Genomic DNA, 25,045 nt, shown 5'->3' with positions numbered 1-25,045 from the left:
GCATCCCAAATAAATACGTAATGTTGAATTATAATAAACTTCAACATAGGGTAAAATATATACCCATAGAAAACAGGCTCAATGCTATACAGTAGAAGAAATGACTGTACACTTATTAAAGCCCCCCAAAAAATATGCATGCAATGCACAATATAATAATAAATGAACAAAAAGTATATGTATACAGTGTGCAAATAATAACAACTGCCGTGCATACAAAGTGCAATGGAATAAGAAGTGCAATGAAAAATAGATGAATGATATGCAGTGCACGAATAGAAGGGTGACACTGCTAAGGCACCATCCACTGGCTCATTAGGTATTACTCTGACAATTCCTAGCTCCCATTTCTTCTTTTCTCACATTGTGTGGCACCTTAGCAGTGTCACCCTTCTATTCGTGCACTGCATATCATTCATCTATTTTTCATTGCACTTCTTATTCCATTGCACTTTGTATGCACGGCAGTTGTTATTATTTGCACACTGTATACATATACTTTTTGGTCATTTATTATTATATTGTGCATTGCATGCATATTTTTTGGGGGGCTTTAATAAGTGTACAGTCATTTCTTCTACTGTATAGCATTGAGCCTGTTTTCTATGGGTATATATTTTACCCTATGTTGAAGTTTATTATAATTCAACATTACGTATTTATTTGGGATGCCCTTTTATTTATTTTAATTGTACACCCATTTATATTTCAATAAAGGTGTTTTTATTTTTACGTGTTGCTGTATATATTATTTTCATTTGGCACTCTGTCTGCATCATCTTCCACCATACTCATTGGTATTGGGTTCTTCTACCGGATGGTCTGCCATCCACATTTCTAGAGGGGTTGTGGACTTTTATTATTATTTTATTATCAGTATTAGCATATTACCCTCATTGTTCTAAGTAAAACTTATATTGATGAATAATTAAGCCAAATGATGTATAATAATATTATCTAAAAGGATTAGTCTAAACATGACTAATGGTTTGAATAGCAAAGTGCATGTAAAAGCAGTCAGCTTTGCAATTTCCTTGTTACTGAAAATCTTCTCTGTTTGTAAGAATGAAGGAACTTTTATTTCCATTGCGAATACTCAGTGCCTAGGTTCGTGGCCATCGATACAGTCTAGTATCAGTGATTGCCTCTGCAATCAAATTTTATTTTTACATTAGCATTGTTCTCTTCCCTTCTTCTAAGATAAGGGATTGTTTATTGCAGGAAAGGTAGTAGAATTCAATGACACCATCCATTTTACCATATTATGTGCCAAAAAAAATTAAAAATAAAAATGGAGTGAAGTGGTCTAAAAAATGTAATTCTGCCATTGTATTTTGGGTTTTGTTTGTACATCATTCATCATATAGTAAACATGTTGCAAGGCTTATTAAAGGGCCGATATTGACTTTTAGGATCGTTGCTTCCAATAGGTGGCAGTAGAGTTCAAGTCCTCTTCTTCTCTTAACAGAAAATGTGCATATTTAATTTCCCAAAGGAGCATGCATGACATTTAACTCTCTTCATACTGGCGTGCCACTCTCCACAAGGAGAAGCCTTACTCCTAAGATCACTTTCTTAGCCTCTCACCTAGCCAAATTAGATCTCATACTTTGCACTGATGAGGGGCAATACCCAGAAACACCGTGCCTGAAAATTTGAATTCTGGTTTGTCTTTTATCCTAAGTTATATTGCAAGGCTCGTTAAAGGGTCGATATTGACTTGTAGGATCACTGCCTCCAATAGGTGGCACTAGAGTTTAAGTCCTCATTCTCTCTGATGAGACAATTTGCATATTATGTGGTAAAATGACTTGGAAGTATAATTCTCCATGTCAGTAGGATTATGATACTGATCTTGCATTAAAAAAATGTTCACTTAAGTAATGAAAAAAAAATTCTAACGTTTAACCCCTTCACGACCAATGATGCCACATAGGTGTCATGAAAACTGGTGCCAATCTGACCAGTGACGCCTATGTGGCGTCATGACTTTAAAGCCCCCCTGCAGGTCGGGTGACCTAGGTCACTGAAAGGTCACCTGACCCGCAGATACAGGGGGCTTTGTTCTTCACCATAGGGGGCGTGGCTTCACCCCCACGTGACTACGATCACTCTGATTGGCTGTTTAAAGTGAAACAGCCAATCAGAGCGATAGTAATATTTCATCAATGAAAATTGATGAAATATTACAATCCAGCCATGTCCGACGCTGCTGTAGCATCAGACATGGCTGGTGACAGCGATCCGACCCCCCCACCTGTTAACGGGGGCAATCTGCCCCCCGCTACTGAATGACAGCGGCGATGTGCCGCCGCTGTCATCATCCCCCCGCCTTCCCTCCGCTCCCCCGGCTTCCGATCGCCCCACATCCCACCACCCGGTACTCACCGAGTGCCGTTATGGCTCCCGGTGTCCCGCGGTCCCGGACCATGGGTGCCGCCATATTGGAAAATGGCGGGCGCATGCGCAGTGCGCCCGCCGGCTGCAATTTCCATTCATTCATTTTGATCACTGTGATAAACTCTCACAGTGATCAAAATAGAATGAAAAGTAAATAAACCCCCCGTTTATCACCCCCATAGGCAGTATCAACTAATAAAATAAAGAAATTATTTTTATTTTTCCATTAGGGCTAGGGATAGGGTTGGAAAGAGGGTTAGGGTTAGGGTTGGAACGAGGGTTAGGGTTGGAAAGAGGGTTAGGGTTGGAAAGGGGTTTAGGGTTAGGGTTGGAAAGAGGGTTAGGGTTGGAAAGAGGGTTAGGGTTAGGGTTGGAATTAGGGTTAGGGTTGGAAATAGGGTTAGAATTAGGGTTAGGGTTGGAATTAGGGTTAGGCTTGTTGTTAGGGTTGAGATTAGGGTTAGGGGTGTATTGGGGTTAGGGTTATGGTTAGGGTTGAGATTAGGGTTAGGGATGTGTTGGGGTTAGGGCTGTGGTTAGGGGTGTGTTGGGGTTAGGGTTGAAGTTAGAATTGTGGGGTTTCCACTGTTTAGGCACATCAGGGGTTCTCCAAACGCGACATGGTGCAACCATTGATTCCAGCCAATTTTGTGTTCAAAAAGTTAAAAGGTGCTCCCTCCCTTCCAAGCCCCGACGTGTGCCCAAACAGTGGTTTACCCCAACATATGGGGTATCAGCGTACTCAGGAAAAATTGCACAACAACTGTGGGGGTCTAATTTCTCCTGGTACCCTTGGGAAAATAAAAAATTGAAGGCTAAAAAAATAATTTTGTGGAATTTTTTTTTTTTATTTTCACGTCTCTGCGTTATAAACTTCTGTGAAGCATTTGGGGGTTGAAAGTGCTCACCAGGCATCTAGATAAGTTCCTTGGAAGGTCTAGTTTCCAAAACGGGGTCACTTGTGGGGGGTTTCCACTGTTTAGGCACATCAGGGGCTCTGCAAACGTAACGACGACCGCAGACTATTCCATCAAAGTCTGCATTTCAAAACGTCACTACTTCCATTCCGAGCCCTTAAGTGTGCCCAAACAATGGTTCCCCCCCATATATGGGGCACGAGCATACTCAGGAAAAACTGTACAACAACTTTTGGGGTCAAATTTATCCTGCTACCCTTGTGAAAATAAAAAATTGCTGGCTGAAAATCATTTTTTTGAGGAAAAAAAATTATTTTTTATTTTCACGGCTCTGCGTTAACTTCTGTGACGCGCTTGATGGTTCAAGGTGCTCACCACACATCTAGATAAGTTCCTTGGGGGGGTCTAGTTTCCAAAATGAGGACACTTGTGGGGGGTTCCACAGTTTAGGTACATCAGGGGCTCTGCAAATGTAACATGATGCCCGCAGACCATTCCATCAAAGTCAGCATTTCATAATGTCACTACTTCCCTTCCGAGCCCCGACATGTGCCCAAACAGTGGTTCCCCCCCACACATGGGGTACCAGCGTACTCAGGACAAACTGGACAACAACTTTTGGGGTCTAATTTATCCTGGTATCCATTGGAAAATAAAAAATTGCGCACTAAAAAATAATTTTTTGAGGAAAAAAAATATTTTTTTATTTTCATGGCTCTGCGTTATAAACTTTTGTGATGCACTTGGGGGTCCAAAGTGCTCACTATGCATCTAGATAAGTTCCTTAGGGGGTCTAGTCTCCAAAATAGGGTCAATTGTGGGGGAGCTCCAATGTTTAGGCACACAGGGGCTCTCCAAACACGACATGGTGTCCGCTAACGATTAGAAGTAATTTGCATTTCAAAAAGTCAAATGGCTCTCCTTCCCTTCTGAGCCCTGCCGTGTGCCCAAACAGTGGTTCCCCCCCACATATGGGGTACCAGCGTACTCAGGACAAACTGGACAACAACTTTTGTTGTCCAATTTCTCCTGTTAGCCTTGTGAAAATTAAAAATAGTGTGCTAAAAATCATTTTTGAGGAAAAAAAATTATTTTTTATTTTCACTGATCTGTGTTATAAACTTTTGTGAGGCACTTGGGGGTTCAAAGTGCTCACTACACATCTAGATAAGTTCCTTAGGGGGTCTAGTTTCCAAGATGGGGTCACTTGTGGGGGAACTCCAATGTTTAGGTGCACAGGGGCTCTCCAAACGCGACATGGTGTCCGCTAACGATTGGAGCTAATTTTCCATTCAAAAAGTCAAATGGTGCTCCTTCCCTTCCGGACCCTGCCGTGCGCACAAACAGTGGTTTATGACCACATATGAGGTATCGGTGTACTCAGGAGAAATTGCTCAACAAATTTTAGGATCCATTTTATCCTGTTGCCGATGTGAAAATGCAAAAACTGAGGCTAAAATAAAATTTTTGTGAAAAAAAAGTACTTTTTTTTTTTACAGATCAATTTGTGAAGTACCTGGGGGTTCAAAGTGATTACTATGCATCTAGATAAGTTCCTTGGGGGGTCTAGTTTCCAAAATGGGGTCACTTGTGGGGTGCGCAATGTTTATGCACACAGGGGCTCTCCAAACGTGACATGGCAACTGCTAAATATTCCAGCATATTTTCCATTCAAAAAGTCAAATGGTGCTCCTTCCCTTCTGAGCCCTGCCATGCGCCCAAACAGTGGTTTATGACCACATATGAGGTATTGGTGTACTCAGGAAAAATTGCCCAACAAATTTTATGATCCATTTTATCCTGTTGCCCATGTGAAAATGAAAAAATTGATGCTAAAAGAAAATTTTTGTTGGAAAAATTAAAATGTCCATTTTTTCTTTCCACGTTGCTTTAGTTCCTATGAAACACCTGAAGGGTTAATAATCTTCTTGAATGTAGTTTTGAGTAGCTTGAGGGGTGCAGTTTTTAGAATGGTGTCACTTTTGGGTATTTTCTGCCATATAGACCCCTCAAAGTGACTTCAAATGTGAGGTGGTCCCTAAAAAAAAATGGTTTTGTAAATTATATTGTAAAAATGAGAAATCGCTGGTGAATTTTAACCCTTATAACTTCCTAACAAAAAAATATTTTGTTTCAAAAATTGTGCTGATGTAAAGTAGACATGTGGGAAATATTATTTAGTAACTATTTTGTGTCACATAACTCTCTGGTTTAACAGAATAAAAATTCAAAATTTGAAAATTGCGAAATTTTCTAAATTTTCGCCAAATTTCTGATTTTTTCACAAATAAATGCAAAAATTATCGACCTAAATTAGCTACTATCATGAAGCCCAATATGTCACGAAAAAATAGTCTCAGAATCGCTAGGATCCGTTGAAGCATTTCTGAGTTATTACCTCATAAAGGGACACTGGTCAGAATTGCAAAAAACGGCCTGGTCATTAAGGTCAAAATAGGCTTGGTCATGAAGGGGTTTAAAAAAAAAAGATTTGTGTCATGATCCAGGTTGGATATGACAGAGAAAATGCACAAGTAACCTTTTTTATTACTTTAGCTGTGTGCGAAAGTTTGGTTTTTGCCCCCGGAGGCCATTAGGGTCATTGCACTGTGGTGGTTTCACTTCTAGTTTCCCCCGGTGGCCATTAGGGTCATTGCACTTTGGTTACTTTAGTTTTGTGCACATAATTATAAAACAGGTGTGATTGCCCTATTAAAGAGTGTCAGGTGTGGTAATCACTGTTGGTGATAGTCCTCAGTTACAAGCAAGCCTGGGTGAAGGATGGAGCTGAAGGAGAGTCCCAGGCAGCTCAGTGAGAGTCCTGGAGTGGCAGCTATGGTGTCTGCGAGGAGGGCTGGCATGGCTTGGTAGAGTGGCAGCTATGGTGTAGAGCTGCACTCATGATGCTGGACTTGGTTGCTGGAAAGCTGGACTCAAGATGCTGGACTCTTTTGCTGGAAAGCTGGACTCATATTCTGGACTCTGTTTCTGGACAGCTGCATGCAGGTGGTGGACTCTTTTTGCTACAAGGCTGCACTATGGTGTTGGATCCGGTTGGAAGAAAAGATGCACGCAGGTGGTGGGCTCTGTTGCTGAGAGCGTAAGCAACGGAGCAAAGCTAAGTGGTGTTTCCCTGTTTTGTCTCTTTTCCTTATGTGTGTTTTAGTGCAGTGGTGGGATTAGTTTCTGCACTGGGCATTACACTAGAAAGGGGTAGGTGGAGGGCGAGCTAGGGTTTAAAGGTATCCTGAGTGGCGCCCAGTGCGGAACTGGCCTAGGGAACGCTAGGAGTGTAGAGACACTGACTCAGGGGAGTGCAGGAGGTCTCCACTTCCCCGTTCCCTATCGCAGGGCCACCATTGTTATTGTTACCCAGGTTTTCCCTTTTATTGTTTAAATTCGCCTTACTGGAGGCGGGGTTTCCAGACATACGTGTATTTCCGAAATTCGCCTGTTGGAGGCGGCGTATCCAGCTGCACGTTTTATTATTTAAATTCGCCCAACTGGAGGCGGTGTATCCAGGGTCATCCGTGTCATCTAAATCCGCCCTGCTGGAGGCGCTGTGTCCAGCCACGCGTGACCGTGACAATTTGTCACCATTTTCCAGCAAAAGAGCTGTATACGAGATTGTTTTTGCGTTGTGAGCTGACAGTTTTAATTTGACCAATTTTGAGTACATACAGTTCTTTGATCGCTTTTATTACATTTTTTCAGGGAGATGTGTTGATAAAAAAACATTATAACATCTGGGTTAATTAGTTTTATATTTGGAAAGACTGGACTTTTTCAGATGTGGTGATGTTACAGTTCTGTGATTCTTAATTGAGGAAAGAGGGAACAATTCAATTTTTTGTATATTTTCTAAAAAACTTTTTTTGCCATTTTTACTGCCCCTAGAGGACTTGAACCTGCGATAATCTGATACTGTAATCCTGCTGTATTACAGTATATGGTGTAAATTCTAAATTCTGGTCTCCAATAAAGCTCAGCCTGTTTCTGAGCTTCACATGAGTACCAAGATTGTAGCCACATGGTCCTTCAGGAGCATTATAACACATGGCTCTTCGATCATGTTGCGACTGGGCGATGGTAGCCAGTACATTTACATCTGTCCCATTTCAATGCTGATGTCAGACATTGACAGTGTCATCTAAATGGTTAACAGCTGCCATCTGAGCTTAGCTTCCTCCCTATCCCCCGCATACAGGAAGTTGGAAGTTGGGAGGCAGGGGAACGGTGAGCTCCTGAAGAGGAAACATGAGAACAATCCTTAAAGTAACAGTTATATTGTTACATAAAAGTAATTCTGCATTTTTTTTACAGGCACATTTTTCTCAATACGTGGTGGTTGCTGCAGTTGTTGTGCACCTGGTGACAGATGGGACATCCTACAGTTATCAAAAGCCGGAGACGATCAGTGTTCACCTGATCGATGTCAAGGAGCAAATGCATGATCTTGGTAAAATCTTTGTTTTGTTAGTGAAATTTCAAAGAGTTAAGGATTGCGGTACATATTATTATTATTCTTTTACCCAATATCTAATCTGTTTGGTATTTTTGCAACCTTTAGATGACATATAGTGGTCTTTTCAGTGTTATTGAGACAAAGGCAGTGCAGACTCTACGTTTTGTAGACCTTTCAATGTTCTACATCTTCAGCAATGTCAATGGTATGGTATACATCCTGATAATACTGGAAGGCAGGAGGGTAGATGCCTACAACTTCACCATAGAATTGACTGAGATAGAAGACAGTGAAATCTGCACAAAAAGAGAGAATATGACAACATAAGTCATAACACTGGATTTTCTACAATATAAGGGTTTGGAGACTTTTTGCTAAGAATGCTTAGGAATAGGATATGACCTGTGATGATGGTTAAGCCTATGTTCACGTTACATTATATCATTATATTTATTCCTAAGTGTCTATATCAGGGCGTATATCTAAAGCCAAGAAAATCTGGATTTGGATCTTTCCAAACAAAGATAAGAAGTATGCAAATACAGGGATCATATAATAAATTGATTTTTATTTAATATATAGCAATATATATATATATAGCATCTTGTTCAGACAAGATGAAAACCAGTTGAAAAGTCCATGACTATAAGACCAAACCAAGCCATCCATAATGGGGTTGTGTTAATCCATCGTTAACCAAAAATATGTATAATATATTTAAACACAGAGGTAAAGTATTTAATTACCATTCAAGAAGTCCCTCTATTTATGCATAGAACTAATAGCATCTATAATACCATGTAAGATTTAAGTAGAGACCACCATATTTCAGAAAATGTTGTCCAAGCATGTTCGCTCATCACTAGTGGGGACCAGTTAGAACTTCTGCTATGGTGCCCAATAATTTCTATGTCCACCCCTGGGCTTCACACTTATCCACAATGGAGCCACTGACAACTGAATAAAATGTGATGTGACTATAGGTTAATGGTGCAATGATGACAACAAACTGTACAATGAAAGTGAATTAATGGTAATTTTTGCCTTTCACCCTACGGCAGGTGTTCATATTATTAGCTGTCGTAACAATCCTTTGGTGGTTCCTGTGAGGCATGATCTCAGTCAGCCCTTTTACCACAGTAAGGCTGTTCTTATTAGCTTTTCTTCCAATTTGGTGGCAATATCGGGAGTGGCTTTGAGGTCTTTTCACGATTTTGACCCAATCAAAATTAGCAGCTGCCAAAGAGGAGAGATTTACAGTGCCTCTGAGCAGAGGTGAGTGGGCTATCAACTTTAATGTATCTATATCAATGAAATTTACTAAGGAGTTAATGTAAAATGACAAGATTTGTGACCTATTTAATTACATTACTAATGTCATATTTTAATTTATGCTATAGCATAAAAGCCTCCATAAACATTAGATGGCTGTCAGCTGAACATTGCTTTGGCCAATCGTTTGGCTGATGGACATTTTGGTCGGCTCTCTCATACACATGAGTCATTGTTCAGCTGAGCACTCCTGTGTTATCTATGAGAAAGCTGTCAACAGACATCTCTGCCAATGACTTATCTCAAGAGACTGGCAGTTTGAGATCGGGAATGCCTGATCAATATCTCCCTCGACAATCAGTTGGTCGGTGCCCCCATAGACATTAAAGTATTGGCTGGACCTGTTGATATCAGCCACTGCAGCTGTCATTAGTCTAGTGGGTATAGGGTGCTTTACTCCACTCAAAATCTGGAAAATACACAAGGAACTGCAGTTAAATCTAATATTACACCCCACACATGTCACATAGATTCCCACAAATTGAAATATGTAGTTTCGGGGTGTTGTCCTCTTTAGAGCTTTCTTGCATGAAAAAATTAAATTTCAGCTTCCTGGACCCATAGAGTAGGAGGTGAGTGAAGAAAAATATTGGTGTTAATTGTAACCTGACCTAAATTTTCAGTGAACTCTTTACGTTACACATATTGATGTTTCCTCCAGGTATTCATTTACTGTAAGATACTCTTTTCACACTTTTCCATGTGGTTTCTCACTACGAAGTCCTCCTTGTGGTAAACCTCTCATTAGCCTTAAAGGGGGTCTCTCACTAGATTTCACAATGCAAAAAAAATATCATTAGACCTCTTGAGGCTGATGTGTTGATTTTTGAAATTTCTGGCTTGATTTAAAATTTGCCATTGGCTTTAGGATTTAGCTAGATTTATGTAATACTTATTTCAATATCAGTATTGAAGCAGTACATCAGCCTCATCAGGTGTAAGAAATCTCTTTAAAATATAGCAAAACACACAATAGAATATCAATGACCATAAGTCCTGAATGAGTAGCAAGGTCTCCCTGTCAACCCACTTATTCATACTGTCAAGCAGCCTTCTGATTAAATTAAAACTTAACCTATATTATCTATTTAAAATATGTACAATATCATATGCTTAAAATGAACACCTCTGTATTCACATATTGACTAAAAAGCCTCAGAGGTAGGCAGCACATCAATGAAGAAATCCAGACTCATTAAACTCCACACACAGCTCAAATGATAGTGGTCATAAATTAAAATGTATGAGAGGTTTTCTTTTGATGACTCTTCCATGAAGGTCATATTTGTGCAGGTTTTTCTGAACAGTAGAACAATGTACCACAACTCCAGAGTCTTCTAAATCTTCCTGAAGGTCTTTTGCAGCCAAATAGGTGTTCTGATTTGCCTCTATAGCAATCCTATGAGCAGCTCTCATTGAAATTTTGCTTGGTCTTCCAGAGCTTATCTTGACCTCCACTGTTTCTGTTAACTGCCGTTTCTTAATTATATATTGAACGGAGGAAAGGGCAACTTCAAAAGCTTTGCTATCTTCTTATAGCCATCTCCTGCTTTGTGGGCCTCCACAATTTTCATTTTCAGAGTGCTAGGCAGCTGCTTAGAAGAACCCATGGCTGCTGGTTTTTGGCACAAGGTTAGAGGAGGCTGAGATTTTATAAAGCTGGGAAATTTGCATCACCTGGCCTTTCCTAACGATGGTAGAGAACAAGCCATAACCCTAACCGGCTACTTAAGGTTTGAAACCTTGGTCAGAGTTATCTGAGCAGACAAATCTCCAAGGATTCCCAAACTTCTGCATTGGCCCATTTTACCTTTTGTAATTTTTAAAATGTAAAAAATAGCAATATATCCTTTTTTGCCTATACAAAGGAAATGTGTAATCTTTAGCGTTAGTCCTTTTAGAGATCACTTTGTTGTCAACTTGCTTAACTGCTCACAATAACAGTAATTTTCACCAGGCGTGCCCAATCTTTTATATGCAACTGTAAACATGTGTGTGTATATATATATATATATATATATATATATATATATATACAAGAGCCAATTACTTTACAAAGAAAGTAAGGTTTAGTAATAACCCCTACAGGACATGGAGACTTTCCATTTATTCGCTTTTGTTGTTTCTTTCCCTTATTCTAAGAACCATAACCTATTTATATTTTTATCCACACAGCCATGGGAGGTTTTGTTTTATGCGGGACGATTTGTACTTTTGAATTATATCATTCATTTTATCATGTGATTCACTGGAAAAGAGGGAAAAAAAAGTGCATTGAAATTGTAAAACAATTGCAATCCCCAAATTGTTTTTTGTTTTTTTTTTAGGGGGAGAAATTTGTAAAAAAAAATTAAAAAAAATGTTGCTAATGTCTCCATCTTTTTAGATCCATAGCGTTTTCATTTTTCAGGATATAGTGCTAAATAATAGCTTATTTTTTTGCACCCTAAGATGATGTTTTTACTGTTACCATTTTCCGGTAGATACGATGTTTTGATCGCCTCTTATTGCATTTTATTACAATACTAGCTGAAGAGCTCGGCGTTGCCTGGGCATAGTAACCAACTGTGATTAGTTATAAAAAATTATAATGATTGTATTGCACATAAAAACCTTGTATCTAATCCTATCCTGTGTGATACTGACTGCTGGGCTGTGTATCTAATCCTATCCTGTGTGATACTGCCTGCTGAGCCATGTGTCTAATCCTCTCCTGTATGATACTGACTGCTGAGCTGTGTATCTAATCCTATCCTGTGTGATACTGACTGCTGAGCTGTATATCTAATCCTATTCTGTGTGATACTGACTGCTGAGCTGTGTATCTAATCCTATCATGTGTGATACTGACTGCTGAGCCATGTATCTAATCCTATCCAGTGTGATACTGACTGCTGAGCTGTGTATCTATTCCTATCCTGTGTGATACTGACTGCTGAGCTGTGTATCTAATCCTATCCTGTGTGACACTGTCTGCTGAGCCATGTGTCTAATCCTCTCCTGTGTGATACTGACTGCTGAGCTGTGTATCTAATCCTATCCTGTGTGATACTGACTGCTGAGCCATGTTTCTAATCCTATCCTGTGTGATACTGGGCTCCCCCTGCAGTCTGTGTCAGAGGGTGGTCTGTGTTGGCACTGTAATAAATTGTGTTATTTCCAGCTTTACAGAAGGATGATAACACCATAGAAATGATAAGAATATTAGGCCTCAGTTACCACAACTGTCTACAAAGAAAACTGTTGCTGATAGCAACCAATCACAGCTCATTTTTCATCTTTTAAACAGCTCTGGGACAGCGTGGCGAGTTTTGAGTGGCGACTTTTGTGTTTCGACTTTTATGTGGCCAGGTTGGTGTATGTGTGGTGAAATGTGTGCAGAGGGTGGTATATGTGTTGAAGCACGTGGTAGTGTGTGGCGCATTTTGTGTGTTCATATCCCTGTGTGTGGTGAGTATCCCCTGTCAGGGCCCCACCTTAGCAACTGTATGGTATATACTGTTTGGCGCCGTCGCTCTCATTCTTTAAGTCCCCCTTGTTCACATCTGACAGCTGTCAATTTGCCTCCAACACTTTTCCTTTCACTTTTTCCCCATTATGTAGATAGGGGCAAAATTGTTTGGTGAATTGGAACACGTGGGGTTAAACTTTCACCGCACAACATAGCCTATGACGCTCTCGGGGTCCAGACGTGTGACTGTGCAAAATTTTGTGGCTGTAGCTACGACGGTGCAGATGCCAATACATACATACACTTTTTCCCCATTATGTAGATAGGGGCAAAATTGTTTGGTGAATTGGAATGCTTGGGGTTAAAATTTTGCCTCACAACATAGCCTATGACGCTCTCGGGGTCCAGACGTGTGACTGTGCAAAATTTTGTGGCTGTAGCTGCGACGGTGCAGATGCCAATCCCGGACATACATACATACACACACACCCACATTGAGCTTTATATATTAGATTGCAGCAGACTAAATTTTGGCCTTTTCATTTTTTTTTTCGTTACGCCATTTACCAATTGGATTAATTTATTTTATAGTTTTATAGATCAGAGTTTTTTGAACACAGTTATACCAAATATGTGTGTTTTTAATTTTTTTTTAATTGTTTAATTTTTAATAGGGCAAAAGGGGGGTGATTTGTACTTTAATGTTCTTTTTATTTTTTTCATATTTTATAAAACTTTTTTATTTCACTTTTTACTGTATTTAATAGTCCTCTTAGGAGACTTACAAGCTGGCACTCACAGGAGAATCATAATGACAGGCACAGGGGTTATCAGCAGACCTCCGGCTGATATGACAACACATGGGTGCCGCATGATCACTCCGATGAGAGCATGGAACAACATACTTTCCTGCCAGTGCATGTTAAATGCCACTGTCAGAAATTGACAGCAGGATTTATAATGCTAACAACCACAGAGCTAGATCTGCGTCTGTATAATGCACATGATGGCTGCTGAGAAAGATGCGGACTCGGCATGCAAGCTTGCATGAAAGGCAGGGACATATCATATGACATGAGTCATATGTCGTTAAGGAGTTAAAAGTCAAAACCTTCCCATCTCTAGGTAGGCAAATTAGGCACATGGACTCTCACCTTTTTACTGGCACAGGCCCTGCTCCTTTCTCCATTGGATCAGCAACCAGACTGACTACCTCTCCAACACCACACACTGCTGAGCCAATTTAGCAGTCTTTTATAGGAGCTGCAAAAGCTGGATTGGAGGTATGCGTGCAACCATTCCCACCCAGGCTCTTTGGCTGTTCCTAAATCCTGGACCCAAAATCCTGTCCAATAAAAAAAACTCTCAGTAACTTGCTGATAGTGGAGCCTTCATTTTGGGACCTACATCACCTTAGCCAGCCACCTCAGAGTAACATAGCTTCCCAGCTTTTACCAGCTGCCTTCCAGCAATATTTTAATATTAGAAAGGCAAGAGCTTTATTGAGGGTATCTTGCGGATAAGAAGTAACAGTATATATGGACACTGGTATACCTGGTGTACGAAGGTGAGGAGACATTAAAAAAATTATGTTTTTTTACTGTGCAGCAATAAAATATAACTTTTGATATATTTTATTGTAAAATATTATTTTAACATGTTATCTAGAATGATCAGTGTTGCTAGATGTGGGAATTCCATTCACGAGGATATGACTTTCATAATGAATTACAGGATTTTTTGTTAGTGGTTTGCCATATTTTTCAGTTGTAGACCCTTTTTAATAAGTTTATTAGCATGCATATCCATGTTGACGCTGTGTTCTGTACTTTGTGTCTTAAAAAATGTACATATGGCCTGTCCTTTGAAAACAATTTCCTCAATGAAAATTCATCCAAGTCCTTGGCAGGTTTTCAGAGAATGAGTTCAATTCTTACCGTCACTATTGCGCCCTTCCATACCAGACAGGAATATTATCATGTCAGGAATTTCACGATTTCAAGGTTTGAATTTGGATATCAGCTAGTTCTAAATATTAAATGTATTCTCATTATAAAATCAGTTTAAGTTGCTTAAGGGAGAGGATACATCCATAACTCTCATATCTGTGCGAACCTAAGTTCCACGCAACTCATTGCTATAAAGCCTGTCTATTTGGACATTTCATGTAGAAACCTACTCCCCTCAACTTCCCGTTAAAGGGGTTTCAGACTATAAACAAATATAGGTAAATAGGCTTTGAATATTAAGTTATGTAATTTACTAATATCGTTGAGTTAGATCAGGTGTCTTGATAGCTTGCGGCATAACCGGAAGCAGTTTGTGAAAGTGGGTCAGTCAATTGCTTATGCCAATAGTTAAGCTAGCCCCTTCTCTGTCACAGTCGATACAGACACAGAGAAATTGCATTTAAATTAACCTGTTCAGCACTGTGCCATTTTTACATCTTCTGGACAAGGCATTTTTTCAAATTTTATCACACATTCGCTTTTAACAGCAATAAAAAAAATTCTTCTTCAGCTATTCTAATAATTATTTACTCTATTTTTCACAATACATGGGGCTTAATTTTTACATCATGTTTCTATTGCTGAAAAAGGGGGAAAGGTATGTAAAAATAGGAAATACATTATGTGTGCATTTTTACATTTTTTAATTTTTTTTTCTGACCACAAAGAACTGCTAAGAAAATTTAATTATGTTCCCCTTTCCATAGAAATTATTTTTTATCTATTGGACTTTCTTTATGGGGATGGGGCTTTGAAGCAATTCAAATTGGCAGTGTTTTGTTTTTGTTTTGTTTTTTTAGCTTTTTTTTATCTATTACACGCATTATGTGTGTCCCCTATAAGATCTTGAAAGACCTTTAGTGGGCATTTTAGTACATTCCTTTTATTGCTGATATTCTCTGTATCTCTGGCTGGTATGTTAGTCACAGTTAAACTGTAAATTCAGCCTCCTGACTCTAAGGCAGAGCTGACAGGGTCTCCTAGGAGTCAGCAGTTTTTGCTCCCTTCCTACACCCAGCCATTACATGATCACTGGGTCCAGAGGAGGACGCACTATCAGTATTTACTAATCTGTATACACAATGCTTGTTCAGAGATATGTATTTTATAATTAGGAAAGCATAGAAGGTAATAAACCATCTTTACCTTCACTATGAAGAGTCTGAATATTTTTGATAGCTAGCTCTCTACCTCTACAGTTGCATGATTTTGTGCAGAGGCATTGACATTTTAGAATATCAGGACTTTCTTCAATTAAACATATTAAGTTAAAATGTCTAAGCCTTAATTGTAATTTGTCATTTAAAAACTCATAACCTATATTTTATTGTCGACTAATTAGTCCAGTATGGGGAGGGGATATAGGACTTATACTATGGCCTTGGGCCATGCTTTCATCATGGCAGACACAATCTGCCGCAAAGTATTTTTCTAGAACCTCCTCCTGTGTTGAGAAGCCTCTAGTTGACCAGTCGCCGTAACCTCCTTCCACAGATAACCACTAAAACATGTGGTGCTTAACCACCACCATAATAGAGGCACTATATCTTGACTATATCTTGAACGTCTGTTAGAGAACTATGACTGTCTTATGCAATATTTTACCTTAAAAATACTCGTTCTTTCACATATAATTTGGAGAAAAACATAGTCTTGTTGCCAACAGGATAGATGATAAATGTATGATTGATGGGAACACAGCTGCTGAACACCCCACTGATCCAAAGAACATTCCCTTGAGTGAAGAGAGTTGAGGTGAGTATGTGTGACCACTGTTCTATTCACACCAGAATATAGGTGTGGTGGTCAAACATGGTTACTACTGCTTCAATTACACTTGGGACTAGTGATGGGCAAGCACTAAAATGCTCGGGTGCTTGTTGCTTGGGTTGAGCATATTGAAATGCTTGGGTGCTCAATCCGATCAACGAGCCGAATGTAAGTCCATGGGAAACTTGAGCATTGGTGCCGCGCCACCCCGGGGGTCTTTTTAGGGTCAAATGACATGGGAACATCATGGGGAAGACCCCTGGAAGCATTTCTGACTCCAAGGTCACTGCTGTGAACAATTTTGTCAGAGTCTTACGACACTTTTACAGGCGCACAATAAAGCATACAAAAACAAAACCAAAATGCATTTTCCTGGGAAATATGTTAAGCAACATCCTTTCCAGGGTAATGATTTGTATATAAGGCAAAATAAATAACCCAACACAAAAATGCTCCTCCATCACTTGGGCTATGTTCACACGTAGTGGTTTTGATGAGTTTTTCAACTTCAGCCTTCAGCATTGCTTTCAACCAATACAAATGCATTCACTGGGAAATGTCATTTTAACATTTTACAACCTTATCTGGCCATGTGGTGTGTGACACATCATCTGACACATCCTGTTTAATTTATGAAGGAGGGACTCTGAAAGTCACAAAGCCTATTTTTATATGGTCATCAGGCAGCCTTTACTATTCTTAAAGGTACAGCAGTCGGTCCTCACTATTCTTATAGAGCCATTAGCCAGCTATGCTTTGTTATTCCCATTATTAAACAGTGGGTCTCCTATACTGTTATTGCCTGTGCATTGAATGCAAGGCCTGCCCCAAATTTGGATGCACCCCAATAACCCTTTGACGAGACTTACAGGAGGGCCACCTGAAAGCAATGTTCTCATTATTAGGTAGTTGGTACTCCCATACTGTTTGCCTATGCATTGCATGTAAGGCATGCCCTGCTTCAAATTTAGATGCACCCCAATACCCCTTTAAAATGTACGTACAGGATGGCCATCTAAAAGCAATGTTCCCATTATTAGGAAGTTGGTACTCCCACACTGTTTGCCTATGCATTGAATGCAAAGCTTTCCCTGGCACAAAGTTACATGCACCCCAATAACTCATTTGAACAGACGTCCTGGATGTCAACATGAAAACAAAGTACCCATTATTATTAATTTGGTACTCTCATACTGTTTGCCCATGAAGTGAATGCAAGGCCTGCTCCAAATTTGGACGCACCCCAATAACCCTTTGAACAGACGTCCTGGATGGCCACATGAAGCCAAAGTTTCCATTATTACTCATTTGGTACTCCCATACTGTTTGCCTATGCATTGAATGCAAGGCCTGCCTTGGCCCAACGTTACATGGACCCCAATAACCCATTTGAAAAAATGTCCTGGATGTCCACATGAAACCAAAGTTTCCATTATTATTAATTTGGTACTACCATACTGTTTGCCTATGCAATGAATGCAAGGCCTGCCCTGGCCCAAAGTAGTTACATGCACCCCAGTAACCCATTTGAACCAACGTTCTGAATGTCCAAATGAAGCCAAAGTTCCCATTATTATCAGTACAGCCTGTTGCTACTTGGCTGAGGCAGTGCTGCAGTGCTTCCAGCTTGTGACTGATGTGGTCATTTCGGAGATGGAGGCTGAAGAGGATGAGGGGGTGGAGGAGGTACAGGAGCTGTGGACTGTGGGGGCAACCCTGACTGACGTATGGCCCGCAATCCTCGGTGTTGGGAGGACGTGTTCCATCCCAAGGTCCTGACTGGATCCGGCTTCCACTATGTTAACTCAGTGTGCCGTCAGCGATATGTACCATCCCTGCCCACAAGCACTTGTCCACATGTCCGTAGTTAGTTGGACTTTCTTAGTAACTGCATTGTTGAGGGCACGGCTAATGTTGTGGGACACGTGCTTGTGTAATGCCGGGACAGCACACCTTGAGAAATAGTGGCGGCTATAGACTGAGTACCGAGGGACAGCTGCCTCCATCAGGTCGTGGAAAGCTACCGTCTCCATGAGCCTAAAAGGCAACATTTCGAGCGCAAGCAGTCAAGAAATTTGTGAATTTAGTAGTGTGGCCTGTGGGGCGTTGGCTGCGTATTTGCGCTTGTGTTCCAAGTACTGGGGTATGGACAACTGAACGCTGCGCTGGGACAAGGATGTGGACGTGCTTGATGATGGTGCTAGTTGAGTTTGTGCAGCGACAGGTGCAGGGCAGGAGGCATCTTCGCATGCACCATGATCAGGGGATTGGCTTTCATGTACAACAGTGGAGGAAGCAGTGGTGTCACCCGCAGACACTGTTCGTGGACCCTGGGGTTCAGCCCACAAAGTTGGATGCTTTGCTGCCATGTGCCTGATCATGCTGGTGGTGGTGAAGCTGGTAGTTTTGCTACCCCTGCTGATGCTGGCATGGCAGGTGGTGCAAATTGTCTTTTTGGGGTTATTGGCAGAGTCTTTAAAAAACAACCAGACTTGAGAAGACCTAACAGTTGGACTGGCAACTTCCGTGGCACAGTTTTGAGTGCCCTGATATGTGAGGCCTGTGATGGAGATACCCCACTTTCAAATATCTGGCCTGTAGTTTTTTTTGCAGCAAACAGGTGTCAATAACTAGTCTAAGACTCAGTAAAAAAATGCAGTGGAGACCTGAAATGGCACAATTTTGAGCGCACTGTTCTGTGAGGCCTCTGATGGAGATACTCCACTTTCAAATATCTGGCCTATATTTTTTGCGCAGAAACTGGGTGTCAATAACTAGTCTAAGACTCAGCAAAAAAAATGCTATGGAGACCTGAAATGGCACAATTTTGAGTGCACTGATATACGACCCATGTGGCGGACAAAACCAAGTGTAAAATATCTGCCCTATAGGCAACTATTTTTTTCTGCAAACTGGTGTCAATAACTTGGATAAGATGCTCCAACAAAATTTTGCAGTAGCGCAGATAAGGCAGAATTTTCTGCGTACTCAGATGTGATCGCTGTGATGGCCAAACCCGTTTCAAATAAATGCCTGTAGGTAACTATTTTTTTTCAGCAATCTGTTGTCAATAAATTGTATCACACACTCCAACAAAATTTTACAGTAGCCCAGAAATGGCAGAATTTTCTGCGCACTCAAATGTCCGGCGCACTACAGAGCATGCTCGCTCATCACTACTTGGGACGTAAAACCCTTTGTTCTCGGAATCAGTGGCTATATCAGCAGTTGCGCTCCCAATGATAAAACATTTATCATCTACCCTTTGTATAGGTGATAAATGTTGTTCATGAAAAAGCCCATTAAAAATGACTATTTCTGCACTTACCAGGTTGTTCCAACATGTTCCTTCTATCATGGTTAAAAATGAGTTTATAACTCAAGGGCAGATGCTACATTATCTGCCTGTCCAGCAACTTTAGCATGTCTGGAGGGCAGAAGCCTGCCACTGAAGCATTCACATGAAACTGGCAAGGCGTTTACTCATGGACGTTCAGCTGCCACAGCTAGTTTTTTTTTATGTACCGTATTTCCCATTTATTTGGCTGCGCTTTGCTAATGCTGTATTTTTCCTACAAATATTATTTTTGTTGGAAATTATTCTTTCATACACCAGTAAATAAGGACAGAAATGGCTTGATTTGGAGTCAGTTAGCACAAGATTGTGTATTTTAAACCTGCCTGTAGTTTGTTTTGTAAAGGTTGTGCTATAATTTCCTTTCTAGATTAACAACTACTAAATGCTTCTAAAAAAATTAAATTAAATAAAGAACCAAATAAATACAAAACATATACCCTATAATAGATTCTAGAAAAGTGAGGGTAAAAAATAAATTGGCCACAATTACACATGGTTTGTCACCAACTTCCAGAGTCTTCAATAGAGATTAGCGGATCAATTCGCGCAGGATCGAGTTTGAGTCAAATTTCCTGAAATTCTCAGTTTCACGCAAATTCGAACATCTTGAGATTCGATTCATGGTTCACAAAAAAAAGCCTTGTCTGCCACCAGTCGCCACTATGCTGGAACATCAGAGACAAGACAAACATCACTTTGCACTGTCACACAGGCCTCCCCGCAATGCCCTGCAGCTATGACATCTTATGGATTATCATACTTTGTACAGTGGTGGTCAGTACCGGGGCCATCACAGATCAATGATTCCCAGTAGGGCACAGTTTGTATGGCAAAATCATTTTCCATCTACAGAGTCACTGGATAAGTCTTTTCTCTTCTATAGAGTATAAGCTCTTATGGTCAGTGGGATCCTCTCTCATCAGTGGAGTGTAAGCTCTTATGATCAGTGGGATCCTCTCTCTCTCTCATCTGTAGAGTGTAAGCTGTTATGGTCAGTGGGATCCTCTCTCTCTTCTGTAGAGTGTAAGCTCTTAAGGTCAGCAGGGTCCTATTTCTCCTGTGGAGTGTAAGCTCTTATGGTCAGTAGGGTCCTCTCTCTCTTCTGTAGAGTGTAAGCTCTTAAGGTCAGCAAGGTCCTCTCTCTCCTGTAGAGTGTAAGGTCTTATGGTCAGTGGGGTCCTCTCTCTCCTATAGAGTGTAAGCTCTTATGGTCAGAGGATCCTCTCTCTCCTGTAGAGTGTAAGCTCTTATGGTGAGGGGGGTCATCTCTCTCTCACATGTTGAGTGTAAGCTCTTATGGTCAGCAGGGTCCTCTCTGCTATAGAGTGTAAACTCTTATGGTCAGCGGGGTTCTGTTGCTCACCTGTAGAGTGTAAGGTCTTATGGTCAGCGGATCCTCTCTCTCCTCTAGAGTGTAAGCTCTTATAGTCAGCAGGGTCCTCTCTGCTGTAGAGTGTAAGCTCTTATGATCAGTGGGGTCCTCACTCTCTCCTATAGAGTGTAAGCTCTTATGGTGAGCAGGGTCATCTCTCTCACACATGTTGAGTGTAAGCCCTTATGGTCAGCAGGGTCCTCTACTGTAGAGTGTAAGCTCTTATGGTCAGCAGGGTCCTCTCTCGCTCTCCTGTAGAGTGTAAGCTCATATGGTCAGCGGGGTCCTCTCTCTCCTGTAGGCTGTAAGCTCTTATGGTCAGTGGGGTCCTCTCTCTCTCCTATAGAGTGTAAGCTCTTATGGTGAGCAGGGTCATCTCTCTCTCACATGTTGAGTGTAAGCTCTTACGGTCAGCGGGGTCCTCTCTCTTCTGTAGAGTGTAAGCTCTTATGGTCAGCAGGGTCCTCTCTCTACTGTAGAGTGTAAGCTCTTATGGTCAGAGGGGTCCTCTCTCTCTCCTGTAGGGAGTAAGCTCTTATGGTCAGCGGGGTCCTCTCTCTCTCCTGTAGAGTGTAAGCTCTTATGGTCAGCGGCGTCCTCGCTTTCTTCCTCACCTTTGAAGTGTAAGCTCTTAGGGTATGCTTCCACGGTCAGGATTGCATCAGGATTTGCTCAGGATTTGACGCATGCATTTTTGATACGTTTTTGGTGCATTTTTTTCATGCAGATTTGTATGCGTTTTTTTGTAAGCTAAATAAAGATATATTATTTAATAAAAAAAAGATTTGTGATGTTTGGTCAAACCTCCTCTTTAAGATTTGTCCAACCCACACACCATTACACACATAGATAGATAGATAGATAGATAGATTTATAGATAGATTTATAGATAGATCTATAGATAGATAAATAGATCTATCTATATCTATAGATATCTCTGTGTATCTATAGCTATATCTATAGATAGTTATATCTATAGATACATAGATATATCTATAGATATGTAGATATATCTATAGATAGATACATAGACATAGCTATAGATATATCTATGTATCTATCTATAAATATATCTATATATCTATCTATAGATAAATCTATGTATCTATAGATATATCTATCTATCTGGCTATTAAAATAGGGTGGCCCCCCCAAAAAATGACATGGGCTCTCGCGCAATTTTCTGCACCAGAGAGGGAAAGCCGACGGCTGGGGGCAAATATTTGTAGCCTGGGAAGGAGGTAATACCCATGGATCTTCCCAGGCTATGAATATCAGCCAGCAGCTGTCTGCATAGCCTTTGAAAATAAAATAGGGGGGCCCAAAAAAAATGACATGGGGTCCCCCTATATTTTATAGCCAGAAAGGCTCTGCAGACAGCTGCGGGCTGATATTTATAGCCTAGAGAGGGTCCATGCATATTGGGCCCCCCCTGGCTACAAACACCAGCCCACAGTCACCCTCTGTACGATGCCCCAATTCTGGCACTTAGCCTCTCTCTTCCCACTGCCGTGTAGCAGTGGCATATGGAGTAATAATGTCACATTTGATTGTAAGGTGAAATTAAGCCTGGTTAATAATGGAGAGGTGTCAATAAGACACCTATCCATTATTAATCCAATAGTTAAAGGGTTAAAAAAATGACACAGCCAGAAAAAAGTATTTTAATGAAATAAAACACTACACAGTTTTCCATATTTTTATTATATGCCCAAATCCAAGTGAAGCCATCGATCACCTGAAAAAAAAATAAAATAACAAACCAACCGTATACTCCCTGTTCTGACGTAGTCCTGATAACGATTGTCATCCAGACAATTGCATGACATCCAGATATATCAGAGCTTGTAGATGCCTGCCGGAGATCCCACCTGGTCACACAGAACCTGCCTAACTCCCACATATTTGGGAGCGCCAGTGTGTGGATTGTATGCACCTGTTCACACCTGTTTTCTGTTTGGCTGTTCCAGTCAGTCTTTTGATATTTGCCCCACGTTTATGTCATAAAATTTTTTTAAGAATAGGGGGCCATCATTTCCTATCTTCTTTACTCACCATTTATGGAGAGCAAATGCTTTGCCCATTGTAATAAATGGCCAACCATGCGTTGTCTGGAAAGACTCAAGCAGAGCCATGACTAGTTGAAGGGCACAATGCTTTTCTTTTGTAGAGGTCACTTCTTTCTATCCATCAGTGGTCAGAACCTCATTGATCCATGAGATAGCCCCTTTAAACGGTCGGCTTGCCACCAAATAAGAAGGTCAAAATGAAATGGCGATAACAGCCTTATATCTTATAAGATTCTAGACTATTCTACTTAGTCAAAGTCTTGCATATCGTAGACTGGGTTATGTCTGTATAATGTACTGTTTCCTTAGTTCACCAAAGCTCTAATCAGGATTGTGATTACCTTTTGTCTTGTACATTATGTCTGTGATCCAGGTGGTGTCAGTAACATTTTTCTTACATCATCTGAAGACATCTGTGTGTGCTTTGTAGGAGTCTGAGGACAGCACAAATTGTCTCCTTATGTAGTCTTTTTCCCCAAAGTATTCGTGTTCTTCTCAAGATCATTATTACTTCTAGTCTTCTTTCATTCACATTCAGCTTTTTTAAACTATGTCTTATCCTGTGATCAGCCTTGATCTCTGTCCTAAAGGAATGAATTAATGAAAAGATGAAATGGAGTCAAATCGTATTTCTGCTCTCACCAACATCAATGTTCATGTCCTTAAAATACATATTTGTATAATGGTTTTCCATTTTTCTCTGTTTTTCTCTATTGCTATTGCGTTTTGCTGTCACATATCTTGTATTGTTGTGGGTTACGTACTGTAGCATGGCTGAATGCTACACTTGCAGATGGTAAGACTTCAGAGCTCAAATCGCCCTGGGTTCCTTGGTAGCCCAATCTCTGCACAATGCTTGCTTAACCTTCCATGGCTGCTATGCGGTGGGGCATTCTTTCGGTCATATGAGCAAGAGCCAATTCCTGGTCCTAGTTGTGACTTCCCAAATGTCAACACAGATGCAGCCAGAGATCGGGAAAAGTGAATGTGATTGAGAGACATGATGCTAAAGTAACTACGAGCTCATAGTAGACTTTAAATGGCCACAGGGGCGGGTGGAAATTTTAAAGGTGAACATAGTGTAGACACCCCAGTGGCTGAGTGGGTTAGCACTGTTGCTTTCCTCACTGAGAACCTGGGTTCAAATCCCAGTCCTTTCACACAGTCTCATTGTGCGTCTGTTTTCATAGTGACTACTGTTACTCTCCCAGTGCATGTAACTAATGCGGGAAGCCATGTCAACCAGTGCCAAACATGCATACGTCACTTCCAATACGTTTACCGGAAGTGACGCAACGTCACTATCAGTGAGGCCATTTAAATGGACTATGTCAGTACAGAATGACTGTTCAACCTAAGTCCAGCCGCTCGGTGCTTCACAGCGAAGCCAATCATTTAAATACACCTTCCCGCCTGCTTGTTTTGCCTCTATCTCCACCACCTACTTATTGGATTGACAGATCTGACTTCATAAAGCCAGAAAAGGTTGGAGATAGGGGAAAACAAGCAGGTGGCAAGGTGTATATAAATGATTGACCCCGCCTTGAAGCACCGAGCGCCTGTACTTGGTTTGCACAGTGACTGTGTGCTGACAGAGTCCCTTTAAGCGAACGCCATACTATCGGACATTGTAGTCACTTCACATAGTGACGGGAGTAGGCCTCTCTCCTTCCGCTATTTTCCTTACAGGCACCTAGAGTGAATTTTGACATTTTTCATATGACTCAAGAAAGCTCCCTATTCAGGTTTCATGTCCTACATAGAATTTCTTATTGTGTTTGGAGTTGATATATGAATTGGCACCTGGGGATATAATTTGATACATTTTGTCTATGTATTTTATCTGGTGTCCTTCAAGATATTATCCATTTTGCACATTGCATCTAGACATTTTATACGTGT

At 40.7% G+C, this 25,045-nt stretch overlaps 1 protein-coding gene across 1 annotated transcript in view; it reads left to right on the top strand.

Moving 5' to 3' along the window:
* Positions 1 to 25,045, top strand: part of PAPPA (pappalysin 1) — a 482,150-nt gene that overhangs the window by 292,670 nt on the left and 164,435 nt on the right. Inside the window, exons 12-13 of the mRNA XM_073573135.1 lie at positions 7,641 to 7,776; positions 8,844 to 9,057. Of these exons, the coding sequence (XP_073429236.1) occupies positions 7,641 to 7,776; positions 8,844 to 9,057 (350 nt within the window). The remainder of the gene's footprint in view (positions 1 to 7,640; positions 7,777 to 8,843; positions 9,058 to 25,045) is intronic.

The sequence above is a fragment of the Dendrobates tinctorius genome, unplaced genomic scaffold (genome assembly GCF_039654945.1).
Source record: "Dendrobates tinctorius isolate UK_male_01 unplaced genomic scaffold, ASM3965494v1 ptg000034l, whole genome shotgun sequence".
NCBI lineage: Eukaryota > Metazoa > Chordata > Amphibia > Anura > Dendrobatidae > Dendrobates > Dendrobates tinctorius.
Note: the sequence above shows the minus strand (reverse complement) of the source record. Positions and strands in the feature narration are given on the sequence as shown.